We start from the raw sequence: 19,729 nt of genomic DNA on the forward strand, positions 1-19,729 counted from the left end.
TGCAACAGTGTTAGGTTCTCTTCTTTCTGAAGTGGCCTAGGAAGAGCACTCTTCATTTCAGTCTGCTTCCTTCCTCCATTTTTATTTAGAAAAGGATGAAGCATAAACATCAGCAGCTGCTTCTAACACAGCACAATCTCCCTCGTACCCAAATATATAAATCAAAGCCACCACTATTAATGTTTTTTGCAGCAGAGATGATATACTAAAATGACACTTCATGTTGCCCTCCCTTAAGAGAAATGCCAGATAAAATTGTTGCTCTGTTTAAATGATACCTGATTGAAGATCTTGTTAACATGTGGAATACAGCAATAAAAAAGTACTCCATCAAGATATTCCCACCTTGTAACTCAAACCTATCCTACTGAAACTAGCTGAGAAGGAAAAGTCTGTTTATATGTTAAATCTGCCCTGGACATCTCACCTTTTCTTCAAAACTGCCAGGCACTGTACTTGGCAACATTGATATCAGTCCACTGGATATCTAGTTGTATTTACCTGCATTTTCACTCTTTTTTTTCTCAGCCAATACCTAGCCTGACAGTGGTTTTCCTCTATTTTCTCTCCAGAAGTTTATTCAACAGGTTTTTAATAATTTACTTTCTTCCATTAACATTAGTTATGCCTTTTTTTCTTCACATTCTAACTACTATCTTTAAATCTTTCATCCTCCTCCACACTCCCTGATCTTTCTTCACTAACCAGTTGTATTTCTTTGAATTAGCTGTTTCATGTTAGCAGTTTATTCTTCCTCTCCTCCTCTACCAATCTCAATGTCAATCTTTATTTCAATCTTTATCTTTTTCTGAAAAGTTATTCTCAGTTCCCACATACTTCTTTTTCCAAAGGATTTCTAATCAGTTTGCTAATCCATAAAGTTATATTTCTTTCTTCTTTCTGGAGATTATTCTTCATTGTTCAGTTCTTCTAACTGCCTCTCTGGATTACAGCCAGCTTGCACTGAGCCACCCAGCTAGGTATCTGCGGCAACTGTTAGTTGTTTAGGGCAAACCTACACATACCTGTTGATACGATATCCAAGTAGCAATAAGAACCCTAATGCTCCTTGCATCCACACATAACACATCTTAATGTTTGCTAAAGTCTAACAGGCATAAAGCAGCCAGGAGCCAGGGCTCTAGTTCTGCAGTTGCACCAGTATGCTCAGGGAGAGCTAGAGCTCTGTTTTACATAGCTGTTTACGTATGTTTACATGCTGTGACTCAGCTGGGAATGAAAAAAACGTAGGAGATGCTAAGGACTCTCACTTTCTACATCTTTTGTTCTACCTCACAAGTTTCAGGTCAGCTAAAAACATTGATGAACATAGACAAATTTCCACTAGAAGTGCAAGTTACAGTGGATCTTGTGTTTGAAGTCCCTTCTTGTTTAGAAAGTTCCTTTACTATATTTAATTGTAACACTGTGGAGAGGCTTAGCATGACAGATGTAGAGGCAAATTATTAAGTATGCCAGTTGATGAGGGGTGAAACTGCCTACCCATAAAGGTGTACGTACTATCTGAATCTGCCCGTTCTGGTCAGATCTGAGCTCTGCAGGATGTAGCAATGGTTTCCATACCTTACACAGCCTAGTCCAACATTGTGTTACAAAAAGCAATCAGGACACTTTCTCCCTACTAATAACTCTAGCAGGATCTCACCTGTATAATTAAAGAGCAGTATAACCACTTTAAATTTAACCACTTAACATTTACTATCCATGAGTATATATTTTATGTTTCAATGTTAAATTAGGCGAGTCATTAGGTGAGTTCATGGTGTTGTAATACAATAACATTCCAGTCAAAATAACCACAGAATGTATATACAAGGCAAAGACACTGTATCTCAGAAGAAAGAGCGCTCTACCTCAATGAATAATTCATTTGTGAACCATGGAGGTGATAAAAATCTGAGAACAATAAATAAATATAATCTACACCACAAAGCTTGAGAGTGCTGAGTGGGGCTACTCACTTGAGCTCAAAGATAGTGGAAACAGTTTGGTTCTAGTTGCCCTGCTGAAAGTGCCAAGACTGTTATCTACTATGTTAATGTAATCAAAGCTATGATCATAATCTCATCAACCTCAGGTGCAAAGAAAGTACTACAGCAGAAAAGCAGCTGTCAATTGTTTCTAAACCAACTGAAGCAAACAAGTAGAACATGTTGCTAATCCAAGCTGATGACAAGAGTGTAGAAAATTAAGAGACCTTTACTCCAAAAAGATCTTCAGTGGCTGGAGGCAGAGAATGTAGGAAATTTACTGTGGGCTGTAATAATTGCTATCTGCCCTGGGAAATGGCATCAAGGCCAGAGCAGTCATGGCTCCATGCAAGCACGTCCTCTAATTATTGAAAAACCTGTGTAGAGTCTCAATGTTAATCAGTCTCTCAGAGACTTCAGCTTTATGTGGTTAGTGCAGATTTATGGCATTTTTCTTTTCTTGTTATTAAAACTGATATTTCACAAGGAAGAAACTATCTCCAGACAACTGTTAAAATGCAAAGTTTCAGTCATAAAAGAGAACTGCAGGATTATTCTGAGACTATTCCACAGAGAACCCAAACAAGAAGGGTAAGAAACAAAACATCAAAGGCACAAGGAAAAATGGGAAAAGATGAGACTTTAAAATATTAACTAAAGACGCAACAGTTGGCTTATAGATTCAAGAGGTTATAGTGTAATTAATTAAGTGCTTGTTACAATTAGGGAAATAAACAGTGCATATACTAATGCAACATGAATAATACATAACTATAAAAAAAGTAAAACAAATTGAGAGGTTTGCATGGCCACATTACTGGAGTTATTTGCATTGTTATATCAATGATGTCCTTAGAAAACAAACAAACCTAGATCTTTAAAATTCTATTACATGGCCACAGTTTGCTTCCTTTTACTAGTGCTGCAGTAATAGTATAATGTACAATTTCTGATTATTCCACTGGGACGATTAGAAATTATATTTTGCTCTATAATTCTGGAGCAATTTTGAAATATTATACACAATGGTCTTTGCCAAATAATATATTTAATCAATAATGTTTCAGATTTTCTACCAGCTGTGTCTGCAAATTTTTGGCAAACAAAGTGGAAAAAGTTGTGTCTCAAGATCTTTTCTCTTACTCTTACATATTACATCAACCCCTACTTTCCAGAAGTAGCTGCCACTTCATAAATAGTAGAACCCTGGGAAAGTTCACAGAAATGAAACCATAAAAATTGCAAACTTCTATGTCACTGACAGGATTTGAGAAGGGCTTGGTGTGAGGGGGAAGGGGGGAGATAGATGTGTTAGTCACACATCATTTAGTTGTTAGTTGTCATCATTTTGAAAAATATGAAATAACAGATCTGATTTGTCTACATGTTTTAATTTACTAGTGATGGCTCACTGCTCTTCAGTGGCCTAAATTAGCATCAAAATAATCTTTCTGGAAAGACATGCATAAATACTGCATAAGAACTGACCGTAGATTGTACTTATAACCCAAAGGTGGCACGTTTACTCTGTATAGAAAAAGACTGTGCGAGATACCCAATTATCTATATGGCAACAGGAAGTTCAAAAGATGTAACTGGAATAAGCAGTGGGAATGTCTGAATCAGAGCACAAGACTGGAATCAAAAAAGGATATGCAAACTGACACCTGACATCGGCTCTTAATTTTGCTTATGATGCTAATGCTTGAAAAGAAAATAAGGATTAAAACACCACAGATAAATGTGCAGGAACGATGCAGAATGATTTAAAGTACAAAAAATTGTATGGAAGAGCAAACAATGTGTATTCAAGAATTCTCTCATCAGCATACAAAGCTCTTAGATAGACAGACATCTAGGACACTATTTTAGACTAACTTACAGTCCATAACCTTAACTATGATGGTATGATAACTTTAATCATGTCACGTGCACTCAAAAGTGAATCCCAACGGCAGTTTTTACTACCTGATTTACTCTGAAGATGTAAACAATCAGATACAACAATCAAGAAACATTAAAGCAGTCAAGTGCTTTATCTTCTGTAAAGATTATGACCAAGTCCAACTCTCAGCCAGAATATGTATTTCTCATTTTGGATTTGAACAAACACCAGCAAATCTTGGGAGGAAAAACATGCAGTGGGATCAGTATTTTGTTCCCAGAATGGCATTTGAAAAATGTATCCCCATATGAAGTAACTTGGCCACTCACAACATAACTAATAGTGCAATAACGGTTGTAATCGCAAATAAAAATAACAGGGGAAGCATAGGAAGCTGTGCATGCTAGTGTGTTTGTGATCCAAGCAAAAGTAATTTGATTGATGATTACTAATTACAGATTGTAACTCAGATGTCTATCAAAGAATAAAACCGCTCTGTAATACTCGATGTTTTGTATATAACAGTTTAGATCTATATACTCTTACCTGTATACATTTCTATTTCTCAGTCTTAGCTACCACTCTCTGCCTTATTACTAAGACACGTGTCCAGAAAAAAAAGAGCGTTTCTCATCCTTTTATAATAACATCATGCTGAATTGCAACTGCATGCAGATTATACATTATAAACATAGATATGAAAGTCTAGGTTTTCACACTTGTTTCCCTATCTGCATAATTGTAACTGTGCACTTGAATATTTACATGTTCACTTTTTAGCACATTAATTTTAGAACATGAAAGACTGAGTTTTACTGGGTGAGATATGATGTCAAGTGTCACCTTTATAAAATACAGTATTCTACAGTAATTACTGCAAACTGCAGTATTGCTATTGTTACTTATAGTGTCTCAAATCATTGCTACAGAAATCCTGTAGTAATATTTTAAGAAAGGAGGAGAAATGCTTGATTTCTGTAGATAAATATAATTTGCATTCCCCAAACTGTTTTAATGCACAGAAAAATTAACAATAGTTACTCAATTTAACTTTCAAATCATCCGTACAGTTATCAGCTATATTTATCCTCTGCTTCAACTATGTAAACATACAAAAATATAACATTTCTATTTATTCTACCATGCATTATTATCAATTAGAGAAAATACAGCTGGCAGCATCAAAAATACAAACAGAAAGTGAATTTTTCTAAAGACTTAGTTCACTGCTTTTCTAACCTGCCACTTACTGGCTTTACAATAATGAGCGATTATTCCACCTTTTAAAATAAATACAAGATTTTTGGATAAGAAACTATGTAACTGAATGGAATCTTTTAAGACTGAATGGCAAGTTTGATTAGAGCTTCTTCACTTATAAATGAAGCAGATACTCTGCAAAGACTTAAAAAGTTTAAATTGAAATTGTTCCATTACACAATCAGTGGCTATATAAGAACATATGTATGATTTTAATTTTATTTCATTATTTAATGAATTTTGGTTCATTTTCTTTTATAAGCCACCCACAATTTTTTGTTGATATCCTACCTTTGCCACTACCTGTGGCAAAGACACTGTAAGTGGTGTCTTGATGTGTTTTCATGTACATAAATAAGTTATCTGAGATGAAGGGACCTTCATTACATCTTTCCTGGGAAGAACAAAATACATAACTCTTATTTAACTTGCACATGGATATGACTGTGCCATAAGCAGTACAATCTGCTTTTCTGGGCATGCCTGGCTGTGTACTAAGTTTCCAGTGTTTCTGCATCTCCCTGCAGTCCTGCTTGCCTACTCCTTATCTGTATGGACACAGAATTTTGTCCCTCTTCAAGAGATGATTTAAACATACTGAGAAAAATTTACTAAGATAAAGATGGTGAAAACAAAGGACTGCTCTTATAGGAAGAAGGCCCATTTTGCTTTGAGTTCAAGGAAGAATCAAGAATTAGCTGTAAATGAGAGAAAGAAACACCAGTACTTGAAGGAAAACAGTAGGTACAAGGAAGAAGAATCACTAGCTCTTTAGAAACATCTGCTTGAAAACAAGCCAGATAACTAACTGTGTGTCACACATTTTTGTCCAGCTCTGTATACTGTTAAAATGAAAAACAATCAAGTGTAGGATCTCGGCAATGCCTGTATTTCACACACTTCAGTCGTCACATTGCTATGGTACTTTAAGAACCTATGCCAATTAATTCACAACTGGGAAAAGAAATACTAAATTCCTGAAGGCTCTTGGGGAACTTGTCTTTGTAATAAGTCCTCCCTGGTTGGATAGCAGGGACCCAGCTCTCAGAGTAGCGTGCAAGACAGGGCAACTGCATGCTAAGACTGTATACAGAGACTGGAAAGCAGTGCCTAAACTCTGCTCAGGGTAAGGATTCACTATGAGGCCTCAGTGAGAGTTCAGATGCAAAGTTTACAGGGTAGACAAGAAAGCGGCTGTTAAAATTACAAAATCAGGTGCTTATAAAATAACAATGTAGGTGATTATAAACCTACATTATGCAAGATTTTTAACCCTGATCTTTTTAAGGTGTTATGGCGGAAAAGGCTGGTTCTGCAAAGCAGATAGGAGGAATTCTGTTGATTTCCAAAGTTGTTACCCACCACCACCATCCCAAGCCAATTCTACCATTCTTCTGCTCCCCTTTGGTTAGCTCTGGTTTAGCAATGCAGTCATGCTGCTCCCAGTTCCAAATATGCATCTGAACCCTTTCCCCCATCAGACTGAGCAGCTCGAGCCAGCTCGTTCCATTCTGTCCCCAGCATTGAGACATTACTACTGACCTTCAATGAGCAGAGGCTCAGGCACATCCGGGCTGAATCCTCTATACTGGGTTCTGGAGACCAGAAATTGCTCTCAACAAAACCAAAATCAAAGGCAGCTGGGTGCTGACATTGCAGTGTATTGTCCAGCAGGAGATAGCATTGAACTTCGTTATGGATGTTAGCTTTTAATCTTTCTTGCAGTAAACTCAAATTATTATCTTCAATACTGCCATAATCCATCTCCCAGCTGAGCCATGTTACTAAACTACAATTTCAGTTCAGCTTGTTTCAAGACAGAGATACTATGTACTTAGCTGAAACTGTTTAAATAACATTGTTCAAACAAATTATCATTAATCACCCTGTAAGAACATATATCTGGCAACACTTAAGACAAAGCTAAAGGCTGATATTATTATGACATAAATGTAATAAATTGTTATAAAGATTTTGAATTCACAGTCAAGTCCCAAGAAAAGGAGCTGTTAGCATCATCTTCTCTTCTTTCTGGGGTTGAGATCTCTAAAATTCAGAAAGCCTGTATATTTGTGGAAAAATGATGGTCAGGATAAAGCGAGGTAGACAATATGCCTGAATTCTCTGCATCTCAGGAAACTGTGGTGTAAAAATGCTACATATGTGTGTACTACAGTTACAATAGCATGAAGTTTGTCCACAGAAGAATCAATGCCACAAACATCCATTTTGAATAAAGTGTGCTCTCCCAAAGCCTAATTCAGAAGAAACTGTCTGACAGAAACTTCTCTTTCACATTTAGAAAAGAATGTGACTTAACAGTTTTGGCCATGTGGCCACCACAAGACAAAAACATTTACGTCAAAGCCCGTTGCAACTGCACATAGATCCAAGTTCAGCTATTACCACTTCAGGATTTATGGTCCTAAACTGTCATTGCCAGCTGCTGTCTTCAATTTCACTCTCCAAAAGATGTTAGTTTGACTAGATAAGCAAGCAGAAAAAGGGTAAGGCTAAACTGGACCAGTATTACCTTGAGTTCTACTAAGACATCCCTGCAGATTAAGGGACCATAAATGTCACCTTCATCCCCAAACACTTTATTTTGAGGGAGATCTATAAAGAATGATTGAAGCTGTTCTTCCAGGGACACAGGGACAGTGGCTTATGCTGGGGAGCTCCTGCTTCCCTCTTTTCCCAACAAGTTAAAAATCATCTTTCTTTTTGCATGGTAGTGTAGAAAATGAGACAAATGTTACTGATTCCAGTAATGTATCATTACAACAGAAGCTCTGCACCTCAGCAGTACTTCACTGAATTCTCTGGCTTCATCAGTTCAGTTATTATTTTTGTATTATCTGGTAATTTAGATACAGTTATTGTAGGTTCTTCAGCCTGTGTTAGATATTCTCTGTACTCCCCAGAGTTTTGTATCCTGTTTTATACTTCTTCTCTTGTTTTTTATCAGTTGTCACCTATTGTGCCTCAGTATTTTACTCCTGGGTGCTTCAATTATATATGAATGTGATGTGCTTCACAGCAGCTAGTTTCCATTTGCCATCTAAATATCTTTGTACATGAACAGAGTAACCTACATTTAACTTCACAGACAGTTGTGCAAATCTACTGTATTTCAGCTTTTGGGTTTTGGTTGTGGGGTTTTTTTGTTGTTGTTGGGTTGGGGTTTTTTTGTCTGCTTGTTTTTATTTGATAATTGATTTCTAGCTGGTTTTCCTCTGCTTTCCAAATCGAAAATAAAACAGGAAAAGGGGGGAAAAACAGTTAGGAAAGAAGTCACAGAGCCTATCCCTAAATCTGAATGGAAAGAAGCTAGCTTGGGATATTAGAGGGCCCATCTGACCTACAACGTTTAGTCATACTGGTTCCCTTGGTGGAATTCATGTCTTAAGCTTGGCAATTTCTTTAAAAAAATCTCTATTACAAGAAAGAGTAGCTTGTCTGGTTTTAATGTCTTAGTAGTAGTAATAATAATTTGCAAAGCTTTGGTAGTACCCCACAAGACTGACTTTCAGAAGTGCTTTCATCTCACAATCAAGTAGAAGCTGTTTTCTCAGTACTCCTAAAAATAAGACCCTTTGAAAATAGAGAGGCAAGATTCCTGCTCTAAGAGTATTGCCTATACAGACAAAAGCCAGGTAAAGAAGGCGGCAGGCATAGGCCCTGGCATTGACATTTATATGAATCTCCTTTGACTTATTTTCGAAAATATTTGCAATGTGCAATACACATAAATGTGTTTGATACTTGTGTAATATTTTTACATAAATATAAATACACCGAAGGAAAATCAAGTATACCTCACATCACGCTTCCCTATGCTACTTATACAGTATCACAGGATAGTGAATTAGAATTTAGTATCAAATTCTTATAACTTTGATGTTGGGCTGTAAGTCTTAAAATCATATGAAATAAGAATCAGTGCACTACATTATCAAAACCATCTTTCTTTTTATCAGGTAATTTTTTTTCCCTTACCTACTTAACAGATGTCTTTGCCTCAGTCTACATTGTTCAGAAAAATGTAGTGAGTAGAAAACATACACTGAAATGGCCTGCCCACAAAGCTTATGGCTGACCATAAGTTTTAAGGGTATTCCCACTTCTTAACGTTACTTCACAGAGCAGATAATGATCTGTTCCAGTTCATGGAAGGTATGGGGGCTTTTAGGGGAAAATGAGTATTAAGACTCATATAGTATTTTGTTAAGCAGTCATCTTGCTGCTTGTATCTGAATTTCATGCTCAAATATGCATTTAATATAATGCCAGTGTTCAGAAAAACATATAAAACAATAAGCATATATTCTTATAGGAAAAAAAAATAATCTCAGTACTACAAGAACAGAAAATAGCTGCATAGGGACAAAAATAATTCAAAGCAGAAGCCTTCAACATATAGCAATATAACTCTGTATTTGTTTTGATTTTTGCTTTTCTGAATCCTATGAGCACCTTTTAGACTATTTTGAAATAATTTTAAAAGTAAATAATTTGGTAGGACTTTTTTAATCAATTGTTAATCCATGATTTGAGTGGCAGTCTCACTAATCGGGAAAGCAGCATGAACAAGTGGTAAGTAAATACAAATCAAAATGCATCAAGAAATAAATGTCTGGAAAAAACAGCAATGCACTAGGGGATTTTCTGACTTCAAATCTGTGCAAATACAGATTGAGCTTAAGATGTGTGGTTATTGGTTAAACAATTTTTAATGAAATATAAAGACCTATGTGCTCTTAAATGGATAATTTATGTGCAATGTTATTGTCTCTCAAGGTTTAATTAAATGTTTGCCTTGTGGCTAATCAGCTACAATTAATAAATGAAGCCTATATTCATGTCACTGATAGGGAATGTTAAAATGGCCTCCATTAGAATTTCAGTATCACTTTTGCAGCTGGTTGATAACAACAATCTAATGTATCAGAAACTTCCACAAAATAATTAGGTAAGGACACTAAGACAAAATTACATTAATATAATACAATGTTTTGATCACAATGCATAATTTCAGGTTCAGTTTGGAGGTAAGTACCTAGAAGTACTTAATGTGGCAGTGTATGCCTACAAAGTCCTTTTCATCCCCAAAGATTCCAAAGTTCACCTTAAACATCTACTGTACCTAAAAAGAGCAACACTTCTTAGCCTTATAGATACAAAACAGTTTACACAGTGGAGCAAAAACATCCATTAATCGCCAGACCTACTGAACCCAAAGGATTTGAACTATCTCTGGCACGATACGCTAAATGTTGTCTTAGGACCATGTAACAACAACACATGATTTTCCTAGACAGTGGCCTTTCCATGCCTTTTTCACTCCTGCAACTTTAAGTTATAAACCTCGATAGGGAAGCATTTAAAATGTAGGTGAGCCTCTGCTGGGTACTCTCCTGCCTGAATACATTATATAAACCACAGGCCAACAGAGAACAGGGCAAAGGCAATGCTGGCTGCCACTGACGGTATTCCAGAAGTCAGCTAGAAAGAGAATTTCAGATCTCCTGACCTCAAAAGACATCTGTTCTAACTAGCGAACATATCGTTATTTATCATTTACACCGCAATAGTGCATAAAGGTCTCAGGGCTAGGTTCCATCATGAAATGTTATGTGTAAATGATATGTAGTTAATGTCCATATCAGTGTTTAGGATGAGAGTCAATCAACGAGTGTGACCAGAACTAGAAAACAATAATGGAAGAAGAATTTAATAGCAATGAAGAATAAACAATCTTCAGGGTCCAAGTGCAAAACTTTAGAGGTTCAACTTACTGGGGAAAAAAGTTATCCTTCAGTGCAACTTAATATGAGCACCTTTTGGTGGCAGTCTTTCTGATTATCTCAGATGATTTTTTCACCAATTTAAGCATAATCTGTCACACAGGGAAGAGAACTGTACAGGACAATTCTGTTGCATCATTTAAATCATTCATTTTGATTGCACCTCCTTTGATTTAGTTAGATTCTTCTTCAGCCACAAGAATCATGAAATTCACTCAGAGGAATCTGAAAGACTGTAAATACTACTGTCTTCTATTAGTATAAAGAAAGGCATAATTAATTACAGTACAGTAAGGATACTGGCTGTATACTTTGTCTCAGGAAATTAAAACTTAGTTAAGAATGACTTATTTCTCTTGGGGTTGTAAAGAGATCTTTATCTGTAAGTCACTGTTCTTTTACACAGGCTTCCATTTATTACAGAATTAAGACTATATAAATTCATGTATTAGAGCTATTTAGCTCAGTTCTCCATGAAACAAAGCTTGTCCCAACATATACCAGAATAAACAGACAATGACACACTGAATACACAAAACACAGTAAAGTTTTTTAAATGTGATTACAGTGGCTGTTTCTATCAGTTACTATTATCAGTTCTACCCATAAAACATTTTTTTTAAAAATGCTCTATAGGATAAACAGTCTTAACCTAATTCTGATTACTATTTTTCATTCAATCATGAAGGAGACCTTCAAACTCACTTGCCTGAGGCGCTGAGAAGCTCCAGGTCTTTGACGTTCATGAAAGAAAGATAACAATCACTCTTCAGGGGAGAGAGATCTTATTATACGTACCCCGTGGGATGTTTTTATCCTTTATCAAACTGCACCTTTGTGGGCCTTTAATTTCTTAATGGGTTGTTTATCCTTTCCCCCATAATTCATGATGATAAGCTAGATGTCACACAGATATTGTTATGGTGATGAAAAAGTTGTACTGATGAGCCAAGTCAGTGATGTAGTTTGATTAACTTTTTATATAAATCTTTCTAGACAGCTTTCAAAAGAAGGCAAAACAAATAAGTTGATAATGTTACAAATGTTTCAGTAGGTGAAAGTCTATCTGATGCATACCTATAAATCTATGAGTACTAACACCTGAACAGAACCAGGAGGAGATATTAATGGGATAAATTTCAGTTTATTGTAAAGAGAGGGGGTGGGAAAGGGAGCGGGAGTAAACATATAAAGTGCAAGCTGGGGCAGTTTTCTCTGTTATGCATGTAGAATATAGGGCCTACAATGACCTGATATAAAAGACTTAACAGCATGAGTTTTGGAAAGCAGTATTACCTGCAACTCCATCATTCATGAATAAGTTTATTAGGTGAGCACGGGCAAATGCTAATATAACCTTTGTACAATGCCACCTTTGTTTATCTTATACACGTGTGTCAGGTTAAAGACACTTCTGAGACATGTTAGGTTACCATGAATCCAGTTATCATTTGTAATAGCCATAAAATTGAAGTGCAGTATCTCTGGACCTTCCAGAACTACAAATGAAAGTTTCTACCCTCTTTTTAACAACACAAAACTCAAATTTCTAAGCATGCAGAACAATAAGGCCTGAAGACAAGAAATTTTTGCCCATTGTAGCTCTTATTTCAATGGCTGAGAAAATGCTTCTTCTGTAAAAAATAAATTAAAAAGGAAATATCTTTTCTCATTTTTTGTTGCCTATCTTCTTCTCTAGTACCTATTTCGACCAAGGCACATTCCATACTTTCTTAAACACTCAGACTAGATTGTTATTGAAATACCCATCGCTTTTTTATAGTAAACCATAATTATATTCATCTTCCTTTAAACTATGTCAGCCCTTACACCTATTTGTTTAGAGCTAAACTGGGAAGGGTTGCTATTTATGTTAGCAAGTTTTTAGTCATATGAGTGGTTCCATTTGAAGTGAATGGAACAACTTATATAAATAAATGCTCACCAGCACGTTATAGTGTTAACACCATCCTATTTTGCTTAGTTTCCCATTACAGTGTTTGAAGTGACATAAGCAAAGAGAAATGGAAATCCTGATAAAACAAAAGCTTATGGTGTCTAATCCTTTTGCTCTAATGCTGCTGTGGAACACTTCCATCTAAATACCAGCTGCAAGCTACAGCAAGATGAAACGTGACAAGAACTGTGAAGTAAAGATTTTGGAGACCTGAGTTCTCTGTCAAATATTTGGGTCTTTGCTGAGCCTATTATGCCAGCAATGGAGCTTGACAATGATCTAGAATATCAATGCATAATATGTATATAATGAATAGCAAGACTAGAGATCCTTATAGTAGTTTTTACACTGTAAATTTGTTTGATCTTCATCAGTGCTGCTGTCTCCATCTCATCACTCAAATAGAAAGCTAAAAGAGGAGATACATGATGCAGAGACATTGCTGAGGTTGGTTAAACAGGATGCAAGTGCTGCATTAGAAAAACAGGGGAAATCTTTAGTGAGTATGATACTACTTATGCAGATCTAAATACGTATTTGCCATAAAGAAAAAAATCAGAGGCAACTCCTCCAATTTAGTTGTGTATTCCAAATGCCTCTGAAATTAAAAGAGATGGCTCTTGTATGAAAAGTAACTTTTATATTTAGTAGTACTTTATTGCTGTCAAAAAGAGCAGCACCAGGTCTTGCCTGGCACAGCCTTCCTTGGCTAATTACTACCTGTACCAGGACCTCTGCATGTGAGGGGGGTTTTATTTACCCTGCTTGCTTCTTCAAGTGCTAGCTTCATGCTGGTACCTGACCAGCAAGTTTTGCAGCATCACCAGTACCTACCAACAAAGCAACATGGCAGAACTGGGCTCCATACTAGCAGATTGGTCCACAAAATCCTCATGCTCATCTCTAAAGAAACCAAAGGGGTATGATGTACAGAATGATTACGAGTAAGGTACCTAAATATGGTTTCAAAGAGTCTGCTGTGAAAGAAAAACATTATAATGTACCTGGGGAAGTCTCTCATGTGTATGTAAGAGAAAACCATTTCTGGTGGTACTTGGTCTATAATAACTACTTTGAACACCAAGTTACATATTTCACTAACATAGGAACATCAGAAAGGTAGAAATGCTGTTTATCTGTCACATGTATAAGGAAAAGATGCATAGGAAAAATTAATCATTTTACGGAAAGATAATCCATTTTGAGACATGACAGGTTTCCTGTTATTTGGCTTTAAAGAAAGTTCACACAAAACCTGGAAAGTTGAGGTTAGAAGTATTGACTGCAAAACTGTACAGGATCTGTCTCCAGAAATGCTCTGGGTTTCTTAGTTTTTGTGTATTTCACTTGGTATGAAAAACAACAGTAGTGCTACAGTCAACTTTTGGTTAAAGTTTGTGCCAAATCACACAAAGCTTGTACCTAGCTTTGTACCTAGTTCAGTATGCCATCCAAAGTCTCAAAAGACTTACAGAATCTTCTTTCACCTCCTTTTGACTCTGGCCCTGGGCCTGGTGGAGGAGGAAGTTTGGCTAAAGAAATCCTGGCAACTTCAGAGATTATTTCCGTTCCATCAGCCTCTCATATCTCCACACCTGCAGCCCACAGCAGCCAGCATTAGCTTTCGTACTTTTTCTGTACTTTTTACATCTTTTGCTGCCTAGTGGCATGGTCAGTTGCCCTCCAGTTCCCTGGTTCTGTATTTTTGACACTTTAACTTTTTCTCCTCTTTTTTTTTTTTTTTCATATTTTTCTCCATGATCACTTTAGTTTTCACCAAGTCTCTCTTTCTTTCGCCTCTTCTAGAGTGGAGGAGTGCGAACACTTCAATTTTGGTTTTTTTCTGCAATGGACAAGTTAACAGGTCTTTGTCTCTTAATAGGGTCTTCTCACTATTCAGATAATTTTCCATATTCTATACTTGAAAAAAACCTTTCATTTTCCTCATTTTAACTCTGTTGACCATATGTATATTTCCCTTATAACCTTTTACTTCCCACAGTACTTTTCTACAATTCCTAGCTTCCAGTGTACATGTATGATATCACATTCTTCCTTCTGTTTCATAGCTGTTTTCCTTGTAAACCACCCTGGCTTTTCAGCAAATGTATTCCTTAGTTGTGAGATTATGGCTTTGTGGGTATCTGAGCTAACATCCTTAAATGGTTTCCTATTATCATTCTCCCAATTCAGATTAAATTCTTTCTCCCAACAGGTTTACCTTATAATAGTATTCACCTTTATAAAATGCTTTCAAAGCATTAAGTATATATATTATTGGTTTGGACTAAATTCTGTTTGCACATAACAAATGTGATCAAATCATTATCAGTTATACCTAAGCTATGGCTAATTTTTAGTTCTGTGATCAATTCCTTTTCATCTGACAAGATGAGGTCTAATACAGAATTCCCCTGTGTTGGATGCAACACTTTTTGAGTTAGGAAATTGACATTTAAAATATTTTGAAATTCCAAGTACATTTTAACACTGGCAGCATGAGACCTCCAGCATATGTCACTCAGATTGAAATTCACTGCAGTACAGCAGTGTTTTCCCTATAAGTTGTAGGTGGGTAAGGCATAGGTCTTGCTGTTTTCTAGTGTGATTTGATATCAGCTAAGTAGCCTGTCAACTTCTGACTTATCCGTTAGAACACTGACCCATAAACATTCAAGATCATTTGCTTCCGATTGCCATCAAGTCAGAAACAGGTAATGCCGTTTTTGAAGTGCTTTCTGTCCACTTGATCCTTCCAAAATAGATTATAACAATTGATTTTGTCATCCCAGTTTTCCAACCAGTTTTAGCAATAAAAATTAGGTCAAATCTGTGCTAAAAAATGACCTCTTCCTCTGGTGTTAACTTTCCAAAAGTAAAAAAAGAGGGTACTGAAAAATCTCTGCTCTTTGTATTCTTTAGCATCCCAATTATGGTTTCTCTTATAATTTTAATTTGCACTTACCAAAAGCTTGTTGGTTCCTTCTCACTATTTCTATTTCTTGTAAGTTCCCAGACTTCCTAGCCGATCAGTCCCTTAGAACAGTTCTTTCCTTACAGTAAATTAAGCAGCAGACTCTCATCAACAGAAGTGACAAAATTTTCCACAAACTAAAAACCTTCATGCTATGGCACTTACTTAGAGACTAAGTCTAGTCTTTTCTACTTGTTCTTTTCCACTGCTCAAAGTCCTGAAGGATGTTGGAGATCAGAGGTACTGAAAGAAAAAAGCCTGCTCACTGCAAGTGTTCATCTGTAATCTAAGAGACTGCCCACAAACCTTCCTTTAAGTATCGATATGATATTGTCACTGATTCTTTGCTTGCCAACTTCAGAAACTTACTTAGCTTTGTGAGAGGCTCCCATTTGAGATAAGCTGATTTGGAAAGCACACAAACTCTCCGTTAGCTGGAGGACCCATTCATGCTGCACGCTTCGAGCTGTGCTCGTTTCTCACAGCTTCCACATTTTTCATGGTCTAAATGGGACTTTGCGGCTCACCCGGCCTGCAGGCCTCTGCCAGAAGGGAACTGCTGGGCTTTTTCCTCACGACTCGGCGACCGGCCGCTTCAGAGTGACTCACCCCGGGGCGCCCTCAGGGGGGCAGTGGGGCCCGACGACGCCGGGTTCGGAGAAGGCGGCGGGGCGGGAGGCCGGCCCTCAGCGCCGCCCGCCCCCCGTCGCCATGGCGAGGCCGCGGGCGTCCCGCGGAGCGGCCCGGCTGCAGGCGGCGGCATCGGGGCCGAGCCGGCGCAGGGAACCAGGCGGCGAACGCCGCGACCGTTGGCGGCCCCGTTCTGCTCCCCGCCCTGCGCGGGGCGCACCCCCCCGTCTCCCCTCAGGCGACGGCGGCGGCGTGGGGGGAAGGAGTCGTTAAGCGCCGGGCGCGGTAGGCACGCCGCTGGAGACCTCGTCCTGCAGCCGCGCCATGAGTAGAGGTCCGTTCCCCTGGAAAGTTCAGCTAATATTTTTTTATATATACGTAATTTTTGAGAGGCTGAGGCAGCACCAGAGCCAAGGGTTGAGGGTATGTGGAGTTTCGAGGTGGTTCACAGGTGAAGAGGAAAAAAAAAGTGTACCTGGCTGGTGGTCGGTGAAGGCCAGGAAGCAGCAAAGGGCGGCTGTCTTCCCACAGCCGGGGCTGGACCGCCACAAGGCCGGTGGAGGTTCAGAATATGGGTCAAAATGAAGGGCTGGCTGGGGCAGTGACCTCTTCCAGGTCACTTGGAACAAATTACATTTATTATGCTGCTTCCCTTCCTGGGAAATCCTCAGCCATGCCTACTTCTAGGCTGCTTCCCTTCCTTTGAAATCCTCAGCCTGCAGTTAGGTTTATGCATGCCTCAGAAAACACGTAGGAAGAGCTAGGTGATGGTGAGCAGGTTTCCTAAAACATGCCAGGAAAGGCTGCTACAGTTGGCATTTTACTTTTAGCTTCAGTGCACGTTGGAGCAATTCCAGTACGTGGGGAGATTTCCTTGATTATGTGATTAAATGTAGCACTTCTGTAGAAACAAACTGCACTGCCCTGTCTTTTGCTGAATTCTGTGGGTGTTTGATTAGGTAAATGAGATGTGGTTTGGGCCTTATAATAAAGAAGTAAGATGTAAAGGGGTTAGCAGTCTTTAAATGATCAGCAAAGAAATTTATGTGAATGTTATAGCACATGTTTCAGAAGATGTGTTGTTGCTGATACCTTCTGTCATGTGTATCTGTGGTTCTAATTTACCTGTAAATATTACAGTTACCTTGGAAATCAGGGAAAAGCACCATCCATTTCATGGTGAAAGCATCCTCCCACTTCTAAGATGAAAATTAAATTGACATTATTATGAAGCTCTTTTTTTTTTTCATTACCAAGCTTTGAGCTTGAAGTAGGAGTCAGGGCAATAGTTTTAATCCTTGTGAGGCAGTAATAGATGCAGAAAAACATCTGCATATGTGCCTCATGTTAGTGTGAGACCTTATCACATACTTGATTTCTGTGGGGTGGGAACCTGGTGCGTGCAGGCCATCGAGGAGCTATTGTATGCTCCAGCCAGGTCCCATGTGGGTGCAGCCTGGAGCCTGAGACCTGAGGCACGCCGCAAAGTACACTTGCCCATCGATAGCTTTTCATGGTTGCTGTGGCTATACCCGGGCTTTCAGAGCCTCCTTTCAGCTGCTTACCCCTGCCTTTTCTGCCCCGTGTCTGCAGATGGTTGGCTCTCCTGCCTTGCCAAATTCAACAGCTGCCATTAAAACACAGTCTGTTTGCTTTTTCTCACCTAATGCTTCAAAACTAAGAGGCTTGTAGAAAGCTTTACATCTTCTCAGGGCTTCAATATTGTTCCAAAGTTTAGTTACTATTTCTCACTGAATAGCATCTTCCTAAAAAGAGATTTTCCTTTCTATATTGCTTCTGAATACAAACTTGTCATTTTCTGTAAGAAGCATAATCTTTTATAGTGATGAATTACCTATATGTTTTTATTCTATTGATTTTTTTTCCATGACACACTTGTGCAAAATGTTGCTGCCTCCAATTGTAAATTGGTTTATTTATAAATATTTTTTTTTCTTTCTGTAACAAATGTTATCATTAGTACTAAGGCCTAAAAGAATGACTTAGGGGAAATAGCGTATCTTGTCATCTTTTCAAGCTGTAGTTGCCTTTGTTATTCCATTCTAAGTAACACAATTTTAAAAATTACTTCACTATAACTGTAGCAAAGCATTGCATCGATTAAATGGCTTTTGATCTCAGAAAGGCTAATATATAAAATATCTGTTAGTCTGATGCTGATCATTCAGTATCAAGTTGATTCATATCTAACATTTATTTCCTAAAAAATAAATTTCCTTTCACTGAATGTAGCAAATAGCTAAATTCTCCTCCCCTCCCCCATTATATTCTGTTTTCCCATCCCTATTAAAGGTTTGTGCCTTGAGGCCTACCAGCAGGGCATGCAATACCTACATTAAACCAAATTTAAAAGTAAGGGTGCTCCTGCTGCTAACGTCCTCAGATCACAGACATGCAAAATGAAGGAACTGGCAGCTGAAACTTTAATGGTAGGAAGTGTAGGCTGAATACTTGGGGAAAAAACACAGTAGCTCTATATGACAAAAAAGTCCTATTAGCATTTATGTACTTCAAAATTATGAGCTAGACGATTCTACATAACTGTGGGGCTTTCAGCTTTTAAGTAAAACCCTGTGTTGTAAGTATAGCATTACTTACATTTTTTATTCAAAGGATTGTTACTATTATGATTATGTATTATTTCGAACGTTAATACTGTGCCTGTTGTTGCATTGCACACTGCATGTTCGATCATTTCTCCACCTTATGTATTAACTTAAAATATTATTAATACTCAGAGCTAGATAGCTTACGGAAGCACAGGGAATCACATGCAAGTAAGGTTCCTGAATCAGTTGTCCCTGTGCAAATCAAAAGCACTCAAATGAAAGAGAGAAAACCATTGAAAGTAAGATCATGACCATTCCTATGCACTGCGTCCTACTGAAGTAATGCTGAGGCCTGAAAAGATCTGTGTGGAACTGGAGTCCAGATTTACACATAATGCACTGGAAATAAAAAAGAGAGTTGACTGGGAAGCAGCACAAGGATAAGAAACTGCATCACTGTGAAGACATTGTTTCAAGTAAAGCTGGTTTTGTTTGTTCGTTTTAGCTAAAATGAATGTGCTGCCTCAAGCGATCCTACAAAGTCCACTGGAGCATCCCAGGTTCATAGAGCAGACTGTTTGCCCCTCGTTAGACTTTGCCAGGTATGTACCTCTTTTCTTTCAGAGTACCACTTCTACTGTGAATAGCTTCAGTC

The 19,729-nt window shown here is 37.8% G+C and overlaps 1 protein-coding gene across 3 annotated transcripts in view; it reads left to right on the forward strand.

Moving 5' to 3' along the window:
• TTC29 (tetratricopeptide repeat domain 29) overlaps nt 1-19,729 on the forward strand; it is a 348,965-nt gene that overhangs the window by 199,581 nt on the left and 129,655 nt on the right. For 2 of the 3 annotated variants that reach the window (XM_054824216.1, XM_054824217.1), the window contains one exon: nt 19,580-19,676. In XM_054824216.1, coding sequence (XP_054680191.1) covers nt 19,585-19,676 — 92 coding nt within the window. In that variant the 5' untranslated portion in view covers nt 19,580-19,584. Of the gene's footprint in view, nt 1-16,657; nt 16,839-19,579; nt 19,677-19,729 lie in introns of those variants that run through there. The other variant, XM_054824215.1, reaches the window with a different exon arrangement.

This window comes from Grus americana, chromosome 4 (assembly GCF_028858705.1).
Source record: "Grus americana isolate bGruAme1 chromosome 4, bGruAme1.mat, whole genome shotgun sequence".
Lineage (NCBI taxonomy): Eukaryota > Metazoa > Chordata > Aves > Gruiformes > Gruidae > Grus > Grus americana.